Genomic DNA, 19,472 nt, shown 5'->3' with positions numbered 1-19,472 from the left:
TCACAGAGATCCGCCTGGCCCAGCTCTAGAGTGCTGGGATTACAGGCGTGTGCCACCACCGCCTGGCAGTGTGTGTGTGTCTGTGTGTGTTTAAGGAAGAAAAGTCCATAAATTATCCATCCCAGCCTAGGATCTTCCAGAAGTCACTGAGGAGCTAGGAACATAGTCAGGCACACTAAGGCTACTTCCAGAAATCATCTTAAAATCATTCTTTTCATTCTTAACATTAGTGTGTTTCTTTGTCATTTAAAAGCAAAACAGAGTCAAAGTGATTTTTGTTGTCGTTTGTTTTGTTTTTTCCATGCTGTGGTAAGATTAAATTCACAAGATATGGACCAGAAATGGCCTCTAAGCCTAATATTTCCGTCACAAGCTCGACTCACAGTCACACTTCTCGTGTTGTGGATCAGGAGGTGAACTCCAGCCTCACACCCCATGGCTGTCCTGCGATCCCCGCTTCTTCTATGCTCTATTGCTGGTTGCCAGGGACAAATCCAGGAACAGAAGAAATCACCGGAATTCCTTCGCGCAGACTTGTGGGAAATGTAGTTTGGTCCTTGTGACATCATAAGGACCCATTCCGGAAACAATACTTGTGCATTCTGTCTGAAAGTGTGCTATTTCTCCAAACTTGGGCGAGAGTCCTGTCCTACTGTGCATTCCAGTTGCGTCTCTGACATGGAGGTTGGTCCAGGGTGCAGCGCAGCCTCAGGCACTGTGCTGGGTGAGGGGTCCGTCTTGGAGGGAGCGGACCTGGGCTGGGTGGAAGGGCAGAAGAAGCTGCCTTGCGGGTGCTGTGCTGAACTGGCTGGGTCACCTGAGGTTGCAGGTCAGGGCTGGGGAAAGGGCGATAGGAACGGTGCCCTGAGTGATGGTTTCCTTAGGACGCCGCTTGCCACCCGAGTCCGGCTTGGGCTGGGACAGGAAGGCTTCCTAGTAGCACGGAGGAGTTGATAGTGAAGTCCAGGTTTGCAAACTAATGATGGTCAGCTGACTGCCTGCTCCTGAGGTGGAGCTGGGAGCTCAGTGAGCAGCTCTGGTCGGGAAGCATGCTTCTCTAGCTGAGCCATCTCACATGGACGCTGTCAGATTTCTCAGTATCTGTAGAGCAAACGGAGTCTGGTCCGTCCTGAACACTGCAGCCGCCTAATGTAAGGGTCTTGAGGTCTTGATTGTGTTCATTTTTCTCTGCCAGATAAAGAAGTAAGAAAGGAAACATCCAAGGCGCAACAGGTCGCATGTAAATTCTGGAACACAGTAAATATATCTGCCAGAATCCGGGGCAATAGAAAAGCTTTGATTGGGGGTGAGAGAACATACATACACCCCCCCACACACACATACACACACAGATGGACCGTCTGTAGAAAGAAGGAACTGGAGAAGCTGAATCCAGGCCTCACCTGTAGGGCTGGGTTTTCTTAACTTTTGAAAGGTCTCCCATCCCTTCTGTAGGGTGGACCACAATGGTTGTGTCAACACGTCTCGACCTGGCCTTGGGCTTGTTGCGCTAGTCCAGAAGCAGGGCTCCTAGGAACAGGTGAAAAACTCTCATGGCCTTGGGTTACAGTGCCAGGCTGTTCTGTCAAGTCAGCAGGGTGAGGAAGAACTCACAGACCTGTGTGTGTATTCATGTGATTTAAAGTAAACAGACCTGTGATAGAAAAGAAATTTCAGTCTGCTCTATTGCACATCCCTGTCATCACTACTAAAATCCACAAATACATCTACTGTGTAGAGAAAGGCATGTGATACTTATTTTGAAACTGAAATTTTAATTATATAATTCATGTTTGCAAAGCAGATACTATAATTGGTTTCCCATATTTTTTCATGGTTTAATCCACTTACTGAGTCATAAAATTGCAAAATTTCATTGCTTGAAACAAAAAGTAGTCATTGTTTCATGGCACAGTTATCTGGGACAGAGATCCTGTAATTATTTCTTCATGATGTGTGTGCTGTGTATTTAAAGCACTATGTCATGTAAGCGGTAGGTTGGTGATTTTCAATGGAGGGTGGTTATCTTTTAGTTCCTGACCAGGAATCCAGTCTTCTCTCTGCACATCATTTTGACTTCCCAATGTCCTGCTAGTCTTCAGTTTTGTGTGACTCTCTGAAAAGACATCTCGGAGGGACACCGACAGGAGTCCTTATCACATCTACTCTGCCCATTCTGTTGCCTCTAGGACCAGCCTCCGTTCAAGTGGAGTACTCTATTCAACTCTCAATTATAGAGAATGTGTAAGAATTTCTAATGAATGGCAATATGGCCCCTCAGGCCAGACATAATTTGCATTTTTCCCCATTAAAAGTGAATTTTGCCAGTTTCAAATGCCCCTGAAATGTTTGCCATTAATAATATTGGGTAAAATCCCTCATAAATGCTGTACTGTTTACAAGTGCACTGCCCACCACCCACAGCTTCTCACAGGAGGAGATTGGCCCAAGAACAGCAGACAATTCCCCATGTAGAATGGTGCTGTTCTGTGCTGGGCAATATGGGGAGTGATCTTTACAGTTAATTCTGCTATAGGGGCCTTCTCAAGTTCTTTCAGAGGTTAATGTTTCCATTTCCATCCTCTGGGTTCTTGCCCTACTCCACGCTGATAATTATTCCCTCTTGGTGGTACATAGTTCTGCAGGTTCACTTTTCCTAATGCTGTGACCCTATAATGCAGCTCCTCATACTGTGGTGACCCCCAACCATAAAATTACTTTCCTTGTTGCTTCATAACTGTAATTTTGCTAAGGGTTTTTTATTGTAATGTAAACACTTTTGGAGATGAATGTTTGTTAAAAGGCTCTTTGAGGACCCACATGTTGAGAACCACTGCCCCAGTTAAAAAAGAGTGGGATCTGTTATTTTTCCTTTTACTTCTAAAGGTGGTAACATTCTATACTAACTACAAATACACTTCTAAAACAGTACAACAGCTTTCTTTTCACTTGAGAAATTACTGGGTGTTCTGTTCACCAAATTGCTTCATTCTTCCTGTTTCTTGAAGATTTGCTGACCTCCTCTTTGGTACTCAACTCTGCACTTTATTTAAAGACATTTTTCCATGTAATCATTCTTTATGGAGGATATATTTCATTTGTCCCAAAATTCTTGTGATGATAAGCTACTCCCTCCTCCCCATGGTGAAAACTCCATTAACTTAAGACACAAGAGTCAGGGGATTGGAGCTGGATCTGACCTGAAGGTCTCCTGCCTAAGGGTGAGTTTGCTCAGTGCTGGAAGTTGCTTTGCAAGCTCCTAGGGAGAGAAGCTGTAAATAGTCCTGCTTAGCTGTTACGCCCATGAACCACAACAATGACTAGTGTAGCATGATATCTCTAAAGGTGCCACAGTGTCTCTCACAAATTGGCCTTAGAAACAGCTGTCAATGGGACTTAGAGGGGACAGGAGACCTACATAATGGTTGGAAGCTGCATCTGATGACATGTTAGGTCTTAAATTGTATAGAAGAACATACTAATGCCACTAAACCATCATAATCCCTAACTGCACTCCAAGTACTTCTCCTTAGACCTACACTGGAGTGTAACTCTCACTGTTCATCAAAGGTACTTCTTTCTGCAGCACAGAGAACATTCCAGAAAACTAAAACTTACAAAATGCAGAGAACTATTGTCTGTGGTGCCCTGACACAAAAGATACCCCATACCACAATTCCTGCACACAAGGCTCAGGGAATATCTCTGCACAGGGGCATATTGATTATGAGAGCCAGAGGTCCAGGAAGTCTGCTGGGAGGCTGTGCCTTCTAGAAAGTGAAGGGAAGCTGCACCCATGATACCCCAACATCATGGCTGCCTGAACAAGCCCTGAACAATGACAGTGGCACTAGATCCCCTGCAGGGGTCAGTCTGCTGGGTAAGCATCCAAGTGTAGAGAGAGGGAGAATTAGTGTTTCCCAGGATGAGAATGCTCACTGTTCCTCCAGTAACAAGTGGTCAGTCCTCAAAGTGAACAGACAGGCACTATGGGACGGAATTGGCCATTTATATTTATATGTGTGTGCGTGTGTTTGTGTGCTCTGTGTGTAAAACAATAATAATTAGAGAAGAATAAGCTTCATATTTGAAATGGACTATAGGGGGACATGAGAGAAGTTGCAGTGAGAAGTTAGAGGGGAAACGACATACTTACATTTTAATTCAGTAACTTTTTAGAGAAAAATTACACTCACATCAATTGTGACAATATTGGTGAAACTGGAAGTTATTTCAGTCAAATAAAGGTAAATAACACATGATCTCATCAATAAGTTAAATGTAATGAATTGAACTAATATAAAATAGAGCTATGTTAAACATAAACAATGATAACACATAGAAGTTGGAGACGAAATGTTTTTTTTTTTTTTTTTTCCATTCACCAGTGATATTAGAAAGCCAACACTTTGGGACTTCCTTGTTGTAGAATATTAGTTTAACTATGCAAAGATGTGTTGCATTTGTTTATGTTGTGGAATATTAATGTAACTATGTAAAGGTGTGTTATATTTGTTTGCCTTGCCTGCCTAAGGCAACTGATTGGTCTAATAAAAAGCTAAATGGCCAATAGCTCGGCAGGACTTCCTGACAGAGAGAGTAAGAGGAGGAACCTAGGAGACAGAGAGTGAGGGCCATTCACCAGACATGAGGAAGCAGGACATACAGAATGAAAGGAAAAGTAAAAGCCCTGAGACAAAATGTAGATGAATAGAAACAGGATAATATAAGAGCTTGTGGGACAAGAATAAACTAAAGGCCAAGCTTTCCTAATTAACAAGAAGTCTCCATGTCATCATTTGGGAGCTGGTTGGTGACGGAAAGAAAAATGCCAGCTACACTTCCTGAAGGATGGATGCCCAGGGACAGTGTGATAGGAGGAAGAAGCCCCCAGTGCTGTTGTCCCGAATGCCGGGTGTGTGTAAGCATTATGTAGGGTACATTTCAGATACCTGGAAGATAGTGTTTGAGGAGGTGATGATACCATATCTAAGAAAGAGGACCCAAAGCTTAACCATGAAATTATTACAGAATACCTCACTATTACATAAATTGTTGATATTTCTTGTATTGACAAAAAGGAAAAATAACGTGACTATTCTTATAGATCATTCTGTGACTTTAGTCAATAAAATGTGATAAATTCTAAAATTAGCAAAGTTTGAAATCAGGAAATAGCATTAGCAATTATACTTCTCAGCTTCAGCACAGAGATGCACAGGTGCCATATGTGCAAAACATGCTTTGGGAATATCACAAACACCTCAATCAACACATGAGAGAAAAGACAGAAAGGCAAAAATGATAAAAAAAAAAAAAAAAAAGATCCAGTGAAGTTTATTCTATGTTAAATTCTCAGCAGTGCTGTTAGTCCCGCACTTGCCTGTTTTCTCACGTGATCAGACACTTAAATGACATTTAGTCTGTGAGTTCCTCCCCTGCCTGCTCCTCTCATGTCCCTTGTCACCATCATTTGCATCATTAGTGAATCTGTAGAAATCCTGAAACCCAGATGACGGCATGAGCTGCTGCATCAGACTCTGTTTTCATTTCACTTCACACTCATGACTGTGCATATCGGCTGTTGAGAAATCCTTCTCCCCCACCAGGACTTTCTCCTGTGAGAAGTGTGTGCATGTGTGGTGTATAGTAGCATATGGCACTAAATGCATGTTCTGTGGATGCATTCATTTTATATTTCTGTCTTAATTGGATTGTGCTCAACTGAATTTATAGGATCTTTTACTTTGACTTTCCTTGAAGACGGGTCCAGTGTGAGATCATGTGACCACATTGGACATGTCTGAGGAATATTACTCACCTATGAAAGAAATATTTCTAACTCTCTTTCATCCTGGGAAAAAAATGTAGATTTGTGTCCACAGGCACATGATGCCTGTGTTAGGGTTTCTATGGCTGTGATCAAGACCATGATGAAAGACAGCTTGGAGAAGAAAAGGGTTTATTTTAGAACACAACTTCAGGTCACAGTTCAAGGCAGGAACCTGAGGCAAGAAATGGAGCAGAAGCCAGAGAAGAACATTGCTTCTTGAAGCACACTTGCCCAGCCTACTTTCCTATACCATAAAGGAACGTCTGGCCAGGGTGGGCACCACCGTAATGGGCTGTGCTGTGTCATATCAATCACTAATTAAGAAAATGCCACCTAGACAGGAGAACTCTCCAGCCCAGTGTAAATTGGTATTTATATTATTAATGGATTTACTTAAAGTGTGGTATCATTCATTGATCTTTATTTCAGGAAATGCTGTCCTTCTGGGATGTGGCCATTGAGTTCTCTGCAGAAGAGAGGGAATGCCTGGAGCCTGCTCAGTGGGATCTGTACAGGGATGTGATGTTGGAGAATTACAGCAACCTTGTGTTCCTTGGTGAGGATCATCCATAGTGAATTCTTATTTCACCATCAACATGTAGCTTCCTCACTTTGTATGGTTTCTCATGGGAGTATTTCAACAGCAAGTTTCATATCCTTTGTTTTCAGAAAAATTAGGGAGATTGTTGTATTAAGAATCATTTTGGGCCTGGTGTGGTTAAGAGCATTGATTGCTCTTCTAGAGAACTAAGGTTATTCCCAGCACCCACATGGCAGTTCACAACTGTCTGTAATTCCAAGATCTGACACACTCACACTGATATACACAAAGGCAAACACCGATGCCCATAAAACATAAAAATAAATCATTAAAGAAAAATAATCATTTCACTGTTTTTCTTTTGTGTTTAACCTTTCTGTGTTGGATGTACATTTCCTTCACTCCTTTGGGACTGTTAGAAATTCAATGGCATGAGACATGGAGTATACTTGTTAATGAAAGTGTTTCATAACTCACTTTTAATATTTTTTCCCTTTAAATGAAACTCAGAATGCTTTTTAATTCCTCATGTAATGTAGTTATCCTGTCAGAAGACATTTAAGGAATTGATTGTCTGCAATCATTTATTACATCATCTCTTTCCTTAAAGCCATGTACTGGAAGGCACCTGTCAATTTCAAGTAAAAGAACATATAAACAGTCTTGTTCCTTTTTTTTACAAATAGGTCTTACTGTGTCTAAGCCACACCTGGTGACATTTTTGGAGCAAGGACAAGAGCCTTCAGATGTGAAGGGACAAGCAGCAGCCATCGTGCACCCAGGTATGTAGGAATGAGGGGTTCAGGTGCAGAGTTGAGGTCCAAATATCCAGTAGAAACGAAGGCTTTCCCATGTGCCTTGAAACATGACACTATGGGAATCATTCTTTAGGTCTCTCCTTCATGTCTTTGTTATCCAAGGAGCACATCTCTCAGAGGTTTATGATCGTTTAAATGTCTTAAGCTTTATATTTCTCAAACAGTGAGCTGTGCTTCTATTTATAGTGACGTCCAAGGTTTTTCTTTTTGTTTACTCTCCATTGTAGTGTAAGATCAGGGAAAGAGAACTCAGTGCTGGTCATACTCTGAGTCATTTATTTGCAGAGGTTGAGAGCAGACTCATGCCAGAAGGATCTCTACACCGAAGTGAGCATGATAGGGTTTATTAAACCAAATGCACACTTCCATCACAGAGAGGCAGGCAGTGACAGAAGGCTCAATAGTTTCAGTTCTGTTGATTCGAACAATGGGGAGGGAGCAAGTGGAAAAGACTCAGACAAACCCGAGTCACTTTGGACAGTTCATTCAGACTGAATGAAACTGAGCCTGGAGCCTGGAGCCACACCGCTTCTGATTGCTAGCCACAAATGAATACATGGCTCCTTTAAGAAATGGTTCCTGACAAACCTCAATGAAACATTTCACAATTAGGATAAGAATTTATACTGTATCAAGCTGATAATAGAAAATTAAAGGTGAATTCTTCACTGTTGTAAAAAAAAAATGTAGGCCTATCAGATTTTAAAAAGTTATATATATATATATATATATATATATATATATATATATATATATATATATATATAATCCTGAAAAAAAAATTGTTCCTCCGTCTTACTAGCTGAGCAGAAAGGCAGCTCAGTGTGGTAATTCCATCTCCGCCCTAGGGGAAGCTAAATCAAAAGTGTCTCTATAGCTGGGAGTGAAGTTTCAGCAATGTTTGTTGGAACTTAGTTGTATTCAGGGGAACTGCAGTGAATTTAGGTAAAGGGACTGCTCTCCAGCTGGCTACTGTCTAAGGTCTGCCACTGAGCCCACTTCCCCAGGCCCCAGAATGGCTAAGAAGGCCCAGAAGGGAAGGTGGCTGGAGGGGATGGGGGGAGCAGTGGCATTATCCAGAGTGTTGCAGCCCCCTGGCAGCAGTGCTCACCGAATTCCAGGGTCAAGGGAGCTGATTAATAAGACTCTAGAGCCGCTGACAAATTAGGCTCTGATTTCAAACTTTCAGGAGAACTTTAGGACCTTAATTAGAACCGACTTTACAGTTTTGAGTTCACCTACAGTTTTAACTGTGGTGACTCACGGTTCATGTACCCTTTGTTTTGTTGGAAGAAAATGTAATTCTTTTAAGAGATATCTTTTAGATGTTTTCTAAAGTTTGTAAACTAGCCCTACAAACAGTTTGCTTTTGAATGTAAGAATTGTAAATATGTATAGTAATATTCATACTAAAAATATGTTGATATTATGAACTGTGGATTGGTGAAGCTTAAGGAGTCTAAGTTTGATGCAGTTGCATCTGAAGTTTATTGATTTATTTGATGCATTGATTTTAAAAAAGGGCTCAGCGTAGCTAAGGCTGTTGTAGACAGCTTAAATGCATTCTAAAAGGACATTGCACCTTGGTCATTCTCTATTCCTTTATTGGGGTGTGTGGCAGTCCTAGGGATTTCTGTGGTTGTTTCAACTACTTGCAAGCTCTTAGTAGAACCCTGAGTCAGAGCTGAGTTAAGCTCTGTATGTTGTCCTGTGAAAGGCTGGTAGTCAGGGATGGGAAACATTCTTCTTGCTAGCTTCCAAGACAGAGTATGCTTGATGGACAGTGTATCTCAAGAACAGGTAAGGTTGACTAGAGAAGAAGAATGACCTAAGGCCAGTACAGTCTATCTGAGGGGTCTGACAGGCCCTTTAATATATTAAGAAGCAGGAGCTGTGGAGATCTACAGAGGTTTCCTAGTGAGATCTGAGCTTGCTTTACCCAGCAGGGCTACACAGGGGAATGATAGGACCACGGGCATGGTTGCCAGGTGTTTGGAAGGGTCTACACTTGGCTGTGTGGTATGCTTGATCTAGCAAAAGGGGGGGGTGTCTTTTGCCCCACCCCTTGGCATTGTTATAAGAAGCCCCTTTGAAGAGACAGAAGGGGCCGGTGGATTTGATCCAGTTCTTCCTAAAGCTATCCTGTGTTTCTCTCTTTCTCTTCTCCACTATCATTCTATATAAAACATTTCTTATTCTCTCTCCTCCTCATAGGAACCCTTTAAAAGGTGAGAGCAGGCCTTCTGCACTTGACACATTTAGAATGCAGTGCAGAGTCTAAGATCCTCCTCAGCATGAGAGAATACACACCTTGTCTTATGGGACATGAGGAGTGATAAGGAAAAGGATTTCCTGGTCTGGCTTATGGGCTGGAGGGAGACAGGAGCAGCAGACACTGACAAGTCCTATGCCCCATGCATCCTTATCTTGTGTTGGAACAAGAATGCCATTCTTTCTAGCAGGTTTGTGTCCCATCCTAGGGTACGTGTGGCAGTATATCCTGGGTGTGTCCTGCCGTGCAAGCGTGGTGTAGCTCTAACTCTTTTGACTCAAGCACGCATGCGTTCAATTGCAATGGTCAGTTCTATATGCTTTTGTCTTGTTGTTGTTGTTTTCAAGACCGGGTTTCTCTGCGTAGCCTTGGCTACGCTGAAACTGGCTTTGTAGCCCAGGCTGGCACGGAATCAAAATGCTCTTCCAGCTCCTGAGTGCTGAGATTAAAGGCATATGTCACCACTGCTGGCCCAATAACCAGTTACTTCAAGCACATCTCATTTTAATATTGTTCCATAGTAAGCAAAAAATAGTTGAACTTAGATTTGATTCTGTTACTTGCTTTAGGCTTAACTTCTATGCCATGTACAGAGGACTGGATAATGGAAGGTAGCATTTCTAATATTGGCTCTGTAAATGAATTATATTTGTATTTAGCATGAATATAAACACACCTTTGGGCACACTATGTTTATTTCATCATTCATTAGGTGACTCATCGTTAACTATTGTGTCTTAGTTACCTTTGTTGTAACAGCTTACAATAAATTAGTGACTCTCATCAGATTAGGACTTAATAAATGAAAGTAATCCATCTCCGTTAAAAATTTCACACTCTAAAATTATGAGTGTTGAACTGAAAATCTTTTATACCAAACAAAATTTAAATATAAACACAATTCATGGAGGAACTGGGCACTTCAGTCTGCTGGTCCCTTTGTCGTGTACTGTATAAAATCTAAGTCAGTCCTGCAGACCTTCTACATTAAGTAGCTTGTTTCATCATAAAGAATACTATAGGGGGATCTCGGAGTGAGGGATGAGGAGGTTGAGGAAGAATAGACATGAAATTTCCCAGACCCACTAATACAACCTCAGAAAGGGTGTTGGCATTGCCCATGAACCACAGGCAGGAAGGCAGAGGAACCCCACAGTTTCCAGTAACCATGAATCCAAAGTGAGCTCAGAGAATGGCTGACTCTCTGTTCCAGAAGGAGGGTCAGGGAAAGTGACAAAAAAGTGAGGTACAAAACAGTAGCTGAGAGAGCATAGATGGTGTGGACTAGGCAAACAATCATTCAGCATCCATAGAATTGACATAAGATGTGGATTTAACTGTAAATTTATCCATTATCTCTTTAGTAAACATCTTTACTCTTAGACGAAGACCCATGGAAGGAATCCTTGTCAGGATTTTTACCAGAATCTGGACCAGACAAAAATACCCACACCTACCCCGTTGGAGGATCAGAAGGACAAGGTTGGGTTTGTGTCAGGAAATACATTGGTCATTCCAGCACTCTCTAATGCTAGTTTAATTGTGTTTATAAAGCCAAACCCACAATTACATCATACCACACACAGGCTGGTGGACTAAAATCCAAAACTTGTAGTTCCATTGTTCAAACTATGTGTTTCATGTTGTAAAACAGTGGATCTTCCAAACCGGCCAGTGAGGCTTCCTGAGAACATTTTCCCAGCAGGATTGTTTAGCTGGGGGAGCAGTTGGGTAAAACTCAGGCAAAATAGAGTCACTGTGAAGGTTCAGTAGCAGACTCTGTACTATTTTCTACACATCTGAAAAATTGCACACATTTCTGAATACCTGGGTGTGAACCCAATGTAAGAGACTAACCTTCACACAAGAGTTTCTTTCATGCCCGTTACTCACATGTTGAAGAAAGTGACCCCATCACAGTTCTGTCTTTGAAGAAGATATCTTCTAAACAATTTCTTTATCACACTCAGTACTAAGGATTTAAAGTGCATGCCCTTTGTGGATATATATATTCAAAGATTAAAACTGTCTGTAGCTAGGAGTATTTGTTTAATTGATCACCAATAAGCTTTCCAAATTTTGTGGATTCAAAGTTTTTTGCTTTACTTTGCAATTTGATATTCTTTGGTATTATTTTGGAGGTGTATATTCTTGAATATTATTAAAGGGCCAGCCTTAATAATAGTCTTCCCAGGGTTTCAGAAGAGAAACTACAAACAGCAAGAATTATTTTCAGTACATCATGCTCTTTATCCGTCTACTTTATTCCTCTGGGATAAAATTCTATTGTAGTTGGAAGTTTTCCTGTGTCCCAGCTGGCCAGCGGTTGGGACAAATCTCCCACTCACGTCCTCCAAGTAAGCACACAGAGGCTTATATTAATTATAACTGCTCAGTCATTAGCTCAGGCTTATTACTGGCTAGCTCTTACACTTAAATTAACCCATAATTCTTATCTATGTTTAGCCACATGGCTTGGTAACTTTTCTCAGTTTTGCCTTGTCATCTTGCCTCCTCTGTGTCTGGCTGGCAACTCCTGACTCAGCCTTCTTCTTCCCAGAATTCTCCTTCTCTGCTTATCCCACCTATACTTCCTGCTTGGCTACTGGCTAATCAGCATTTTATTTATCAACCAATTAGAGCAACAACACATTTACAGCATACAAAATGACATCACCCATCATCCTATCTACACAGCTTCAGTTCTGTTTTCATGCCTAGCTCCTTTCTTGCCTGATTTCTCTCTACCTTTATTTGTTTGTCCCCTCTAAGTTCTACCTTAATTCTCTGATCTTAATTCTGCCTCATCTAGGTTCTTATCTCATTCATACCCATCTAGTACTTACCCATCTGGCTCTTCCTCATCTTCCATCTCATCCTCAAATTCTCTAGTCAAAATCCTCCTTATCCCTCTCTGTTCTCCATCCAAGTCTCCAAGGTACTCAGTTATAAACCCAAGCAATAGCAATCTTCCCCCTCGAGCCAGGTCACCAGACTTGAATTCCTACAGGGTCATAAAGGCAGACAAGAATTTTCCTCAGGCAGTGACTGTTATGCTTTTTTTTACAACCCAAAAAGGGAGTGTGGTAAAGGAGGAGGTCAACTGAGAGCTAATGATAGGTTACTATATCAAGAAAAGGGGATTTATGTGCTCAGTCTACATTCTTTGAAATGGTTAGGTAAGAAGTTAGGATACTATAATGTTAGTAAGACTGTATAAGAAAGGAGGATCTTACCTTAATTAAAGCTATTTGCCTGACCTAGGAGACAGGTGTTGTTTCCATAAGGGTGTTCCATTAGTTTAGGAGAACATTTGCCTTGGATGCTTGATAGGTATTTTAGATAAAAAACACTGTTAGGATTTCTTGGAAGCACACAAGTAAATCATTTTAGGAACCAGCTAATATATATACAAAAGCTAAAATATCACTAAGGCTTCTTAAGCCATGGCTTAATCTTTGGAAAAGTCCTTGACTTTTTTGTGATAGTAGCTGGATTTCATTACATTTTCATGTGGCTTGCAGTAGTGTATCACTTGTTATACATCCCCTGTATAATTCAATGGATGAATAAAACACATTGATAAAGTACATAAGGACAGTGTAAGATTACAAAATATCTAAGAGCTCTGCTTTGAGATTCCTCTGTATAGGTAAACACCAGTCTCCTGTTTTCATGTGTTGTTCCTTGTCTCTCTATTCAGGGCTCAATGGCTGTTTACTCTTGTAAATGAATAAATCTTACAAATACATAATCTTACTGCCTGGGTATGGTGCCTTACTCCACTGATCCCAGCACTTGGGAGGCAGAGGAAGGTAGATCTCTAAGTTTAAGGTTAGCTTGGTCTAGATAATAAGTTCTGGGACAGCAAGGTCTACATGGAGAAACCTTGTCTTGAAAAAGCAAACACAAAGAAAAAAGAAAATTGTGGTGAAATTTTGTTTGTACTCTAAAAAATAAAGCTTGCCTGAGGATCAGAGGACAGAGCTATCCACTAGAGGCCAAGCCACTAGTGGTGACACACACCTTTAATCCCAGCACTTATGAGGAGGAAGCAAGAAGATCAGGAGTTGAAGGCCACCCTGGGTTACAAGAGATAGAATCTGTCTAAAAGAGAAACAGCTAGGCAGTGGTAGAGGCCAACACCTTTAATCCAAGCACTAGGGAGGTAGAGACAGGAAACATAAGGCAGTCGGAGACAGGATCTGGAGCCATTCAGTCTGAGTATTCATAGAGACAGGATTTCTCCCCCTTTCTGGCTGATGATTCAGTGAAGGTAAGAAGTTTCTCTAGAGGTTGGCTCCTTTACTGATCTTTCACCATTTACCCTGGTATAAGGCTGGGTTTTTAATAAGACCAATTAGGATTTGTGCTATAGGAAATAAGTCATTTTTCATCTATTCATTGACAAGTATGTTGTCTCAGCAAAATTACTGTAATTCACAGGTGAACCTGAAGTTTTTTAATCATGCCTCAGTTATATAGTTTCTTGTCATCCAAATAAAACATAAATTACTGTCCTGAATTTTCAAGCTATAAACTTAATTTTTTTTTTTTGTGGACCATCTACTTCTTGTGCAGAGCATATCTTTTGTACCTTAAAAAATAAAACTCTACGTGGAAGATAAAAGTTTTGTATTTTGACACAATCACAATTAACTTTCTCTTTTCCAGGTCTGGATACTTTATAATTTCATGGGTGTCTGGACATATAACATTTCTATTCTTTAAGGGGCTTATTTCTCCTAGTAAAATGCTCTTATAACTTATTTAGCTATTAAAACTTTAATAATATGCCATTATGTCTATATTCTATTTGGTTGTGCCCTGTTTCTAGTAAGAGTATAGATTATTTCTACCTATAATATTATATCTTTTATGCTCACTGCCTATCAGTTTTGAAATGTCCTATATTTTCTATTGATGCTTCAATATGTATGATTAAATCTTTCAATATAAAAGTAAGCATTATTAGAATAAAGAATATTTTTTAGCTTTTGTTCATATCTCAATTTTGTTCAACAGGAATATCAACCAATGATTATAATATTTACAACAAGAACATTGATTGTAATTCACTCCTTATTCAACACCAGAGAATTCATACAAGGGAGAAACCCTACAAGTGTAAAGAATGTGGTAAGGCCCTTAGTTCTCGCTCAACACTTTCTATACACCAGAGACTTCATACTGGAGACAAACCCTACATGTGTACAGAATGTCATAAGACCTTTAATACTCGCTCATCACTTTTTATACACCAGAAAAATCATACTGATGAAAAATCCTACAAGTGTGAAGAATGTGGCAAATCATTTTACTATCCATCAATGCTGAAGCAACATCAAAGGATTCATTCTGGAGAGAAGCCCTACAAGTGTGAAGAATGTGGAAAAAGGTTTTCTTATTCTCTACGCCTTCAGGTACATCAAAGAATTCATAGTGGAGAGAAACCATACAAGTGTGAGGAATGTCACAAAGCCTTTCGTAAATACTCAGCCTGTTGGAGACACATGAGAGTTCATATTGCAGAGAAATTCTACCAGTGTGAAATGAGTGCACAAGGATTTAGTAAATCTGCTTTCCTGATTGGGAACAGGGCAGCTCATACTGCAGAGAAAGCCTACAAGTGCGAGGAGTGTGGCAAGTGTTTTTGCTCGTCTTCATCCCTTATTCGACATCAAACAATCCACTCTGAAGATAATCCCTACAAATGTGCAGAATGTGGCAAAAGGTTTTCCTCCTTTGCACGCCTTCAAGAACATCAGACAGTCCATACTGGAGAGAAACCACACAAGTGTGAGGAGTGTGGCAAATGTTTTTGCTCATCTTCATCCCTTAGACGACATCAAGCAATCCATTCTGAAGACAATCCCTACAAGTGTGCAGAATGTGGCAAAAGGTTTTCCTACTTTACAAACTTTCAAGAACATCAGACAATTCATACTGGGGAGAAATCATTCAAGTGTGATGAGTGTGGCAAATGTTTTTACTTATCTTCATCTCTTCGCCGACATCAAACAATTCACTCTGAAGACAATCCTTATAAGTGTGAAGAGTGTGGCAGATGTTTTTCATCATCTTCATCCCTTAGGCGACATAAACAAAAAAAGAAAATTCATTCTGAAGAGAATCCTTAAAAGTGTGGGGAATGTGACAAAGACCTTGTTAATCTTTATATCCTTACTCAACACATGATATTAGATCATACCAGAGAGAAATCCTACAAATGTCTTAAAAAGTTTACTTCTTCAACCCTTAAAACACATCAAATGATTCATTCTGACTACAAACTCCTTGAGTGTGTGAATTGTGGTAAAATCTTTGCTAACACTGCAGATCTTTTCCAGCTCAAATAAATACATAGTAGAGAATGTTAAGTTAATTATTTTGGAATGTCAACAGGAACATCTAACTTACAATAGCAAAACAAACAAACAAACAAAAAAACCACTAAGAGAACAGTGGAAACTTCTCTTTGCTACAACCTCCAACAGTTTGTTCAAACAATGTGTTTGAAACTTGCCTCGATTAATGAGTCTCTTTCTTCTGTAACTGTAAATGTTCCCTGAAACCTTTACCATGTCCTAACTTTGTCCACTGGGTGCCTGGAGTCTGAGATCTGGGCTGTGTCATAGTTACTGTTGTTTTTCCCAGTGGAGTCATCCAAGCTCCTGTAATATATCCCCTCGGTGTGTAAGAAGCTCGGTCTCTCTGAGCTAGCAGGTTTTCACCCAGCATCTGGTTCCTGAATTTTATTGATAAAATAAAAGGCTACAGACTTAGTTAAAACTACAGGAAGGCTCTTCAGGTCTAAGGCCTCAGCAGCAGTTGAGGCAGAGATAGTATCAGGTACAGCTGCTATGCCTCAGATAAAAAACAGTGGTGCTGGAGACATGGTTCAGAGGTTAACAGCACTGACTGCTCCACCAGAGGTCCGGAGTTCAGTTCCCAGCAACCACATGGTGGCTCACAATCATCTATAATGAGATCTGGTACCCTCTTCTGGTGTGCAGACATACATACAAACAGAACACTGTATACATAATAAATAAATCTTAAAAAACCAAACAGTGCTTGTAGAGCAATAATGACAGGAAAGTTATGAGAATAACCAATCATTTTCTGATTGGATTTAGTGCTTATTCCACAAATAATAACTGATGTGATGCTAGTTTGGTGATAGACTTTTGCCTGAGTAGATGATAAGCCCTAGGGAGAATTTAATGCTGTTATTCTAATAAGTGGATCCTAACTAAATGAAACCCAAGATCTCATCTCTATTCCCACAGAATCAGGATCCCAAGTTCTCATCTTTATACCCACAGAGTCAGGCACCTCTCCACACCCACCAGAAAATATTAGTTGTGTTGTAGATGGAGAATAATACACAGATGCACATTGGCTGCAGTATAGAGAATATTAGCCTGTGGAGGGCCCTGATCTAGAAGTGACACCTGTGTCACACATTGTAAAAGAGGTCCCTTGTTGGGAGCCGTACACCCTAGTTTTGGATCAGCACATGACCACCTGTACAATGGGTTTCCTCAGAACAAGGCACCTGTGGAAACGGACTCTCACTTGGCATGGACCAGTGGTCCACTGGACAGCACAGGAATTTGCATATTTGTGCGGCCTGCAGGCGCTCTTCTCTGCCATAATATTGGTGATTCTTGGGCAGATTTTAGTTTTATGTTGTCAGTCACACATGCAACAGTTGTAATTTTCCCCTGGAAATTCTGTTCCTTTTCAAATACTTTACCCTAAGATTCAGCAGGTGGTTATTGCTTCTCAAATCCCTTATCTGGAGTTACTAACTCCAGTTCTCAACCCTGGGAACTTTTCTGACTCAATGGAGATAGTTAGGGACATATGAGAAAATTTAACCATGTTTCACAGTTGGGGAAAGGAGGACAGAGCATGCGTACACAGACTCCGAAGAAAGCCTCAGGAATACACATGGTACCAACTGTTGAGAGTCAGTTCCCTGGAAAGCAAGCATAGATTCGTTGGTAGGATCTCGTATGGCCCTGGAGGAAAAAATACAATACAAAGTGTGGGATCGGTAGACCCATCTTTACCATACCCTGGAGCTTATATTGGTGGAAGAAGTATGGTATAGTGAGGTGAAAAAAGAGTGCTTTATCAAGATCTGCCTTTTACAGAGAGATTGAGATATGGGACCCGCTTGTACAAAAGGGAGCTGTATAAAATATATCGTGCAGACATGAAAGAATTGTCTGGGTTTGGATATTGTTGTCCTTAAAGCATTGTGCCCAGGCCTATTGCTTTGTAACTTTGTAATCATGAGAAGCTGACAACTGACATACATGCTGTGAGAGCAGAATGTGTCTCACTCAATATTTAGTTAGGCCTGCAAAAATGCTGAGCTCTATGTCTAGAATAAGGTTACGCAGTGGGTGGAAGGTGTATCTGGGGAAGCATAAAGAGGAACAATGGGGACTTTCATAATGGTCACAATGTATTCCTTAAATTGTGATGTATTTCTTAAAGTCAAAAATAGAAGCCAATAATAGGCTTTTTCATGTTAAGTCTGGTAAGAGAAAACTGTTTAAGTATAAATAAAGACAATCTGAGCTATTTGGGGCCACTTGAGTGTGATCTACTTGGTGATCAGAAATTTTCCTTGCAGCTGATACCCCTTCCCTGTCTCAGGACCTGAACTCTAGCCAAGGCTGGACCTCGGCAGAGTGGCGCCATGAACAGGGACCTGAAGTCGGTATGTATTGAGACTCAAGGGGATAGGATCCAGCCAAGGGCTGCAGACCTTGCAGGAGAGCTCCTGGTTTATGGAGGGACAGGTAATCAAAGAACTGAAGAAGTGAGTGCCCTGTCTCAACAGGAACCTGCTCTTTACATAGATATTTTTAAGCATATGGTTAAGCCAAAGGTTTAAAAGTTGCTACTAGTCAAATTAACACTATATTCTGCTGTGGGATAATGCTTTTGTACACTGGTTTAATAAAACACTGATTGGCCAGTAGCAAGGCAGGAAGTATAGGCAGGATATGCAGACAAGGAGAATTCTGGGAAGAGAAAGGCTGAGTCAGGAGATGCCAGCCTGCTGTCCAGGGAGCAGCATGTAATGGCACACAGGTAAAGCCATGGAACACGGGGCAACCTATAGATGAACAGAAATGGGCTGAGTTTTAAGTGTAAGAGCTAGTCAGTAGTTAGCTTGAGCTAATGGCCAAGCTGTTATAAATAATATTAAGCCTGTGTCAGGACATATAAGCAGGACATGGGATTGCGGGGCCCAGGCAGGACCAGAGAAACTTCTAGCTACAGAGCTCTAGGAAGAAGAAAGTTGGACTCACCAGGGAGACTCCAAGAGAACAAGACATGCAGGAGGAGAGGTAAAAACCACAAGTCATGTGGCAACAATTAGATGAATAGAAATGGGTTCATTTAAGTTATAAGAGCTGGTGGGACAAGCCTTAGCTATGGGCTGAGTTTTCCTAATTAACAATGTCTCCATGTCTTTTCTTTTTTCTTCCTTCCTTCCTTTCTTTTCTTTTCTTTTCTTTTCTTTTTTTTGTGTGTGTGTGTGTGTGTTTGTGTTTGTGAGAGAGAGAGCTGGTGGTCTACAGAAAAATCCATCTAAGGAATGAACATGACAAATGAAAGAGGCATGGAGTGCTGCTTGGAGTACCCTAGAGTTAGAACGAGTTCAAGAACACACTCAGGCACACCAAGGATGCTTTCAAAATCATCTTTAAAAGATACTTATTCCCAAGGCAGTGTGTTGTGTAGTTTTACTTACTTGTCTAGACTGTCAGCCAGCAAATAATGACAAGGAGACTTCTCATTAATTATGAAAGCTTGGCCTTTAACTTAGGCTTATCCCCAACTAGTTCCTATAACTTAAATTAACCTGCCTTTATTAATCTACATTCTGCCACATGGCTTTTTTTTTTTAATTTTTATTTTTTTAACCTCTCCACAATTCTGTATGGCTGACTTGGTGTGCCTATAGTTGGCTTCTCC

The 19,472-nt window shown here is 40.7% G+C and overlaps 1 protein-coding gene across 1 annotated transcript; it reads left to right on the top strand.

Annotated features, from left to right (window-relative positions):
* The first annotated feature begins 563 nt into the window (after positions 1-563).
* Positions 564-16,396, top strand: LOC118596401 (zinc finger protein 58-like). The gene is made up of 4 exons (XM_036207274.1): positions 564-684; positions 6,263-6,389; positions 7,061-7,156; positions 14,490-16,396. The coding sequence occupies exons 1-4, from the start codon at positions 679-681 to the stop codon at positions 15,602-15,604; spliced, it is 1,344 nt and encodes a 447-aa protein (XP_036063167.1). The 5' UTR covers positions 564-678; the 3' UTR covers positions 15,605-16,396.
* Positions 16,397-19,472: the final 3,076 nt, after the last annotated feature.

Source organism: Onychomys torridus, chromosome 15, assembly GCF_903995425.1.
Source record: "Onychomys torridus chromosome 15, mOncTor1.1, whole genome shotgun sequence".
NCBI lineage: Eukaryota > Metazoa > Chordata > Mammalia > Rodentia > Cricetidae > Onychomys > Onychomys torridus.
Note: the sequence above shows the minus strand (reverse complement) of the source record. Positions and strands in the feature narration are given on the sequence as shown.

Bases quoted from the DNA above. Each gene is read 5' to 3' on its own strand.
- LOC118596401 (XM_036207274.1), top strand. The intron at 6,390-7,060 runs GTGAGGATCATC...TTTTACAAATAG, and splicing joins CAGCAACCTTGTGTTCCTTG to GTCTTACTGTGTCTAAGCCA. The intron at 7,157-14,489 runs GTATGTAGGAAT...TTTGTTCAACAG, and splicing joins AGCAGCCATCGTGCACCCAG to GAATATCAACCAATGATTAT.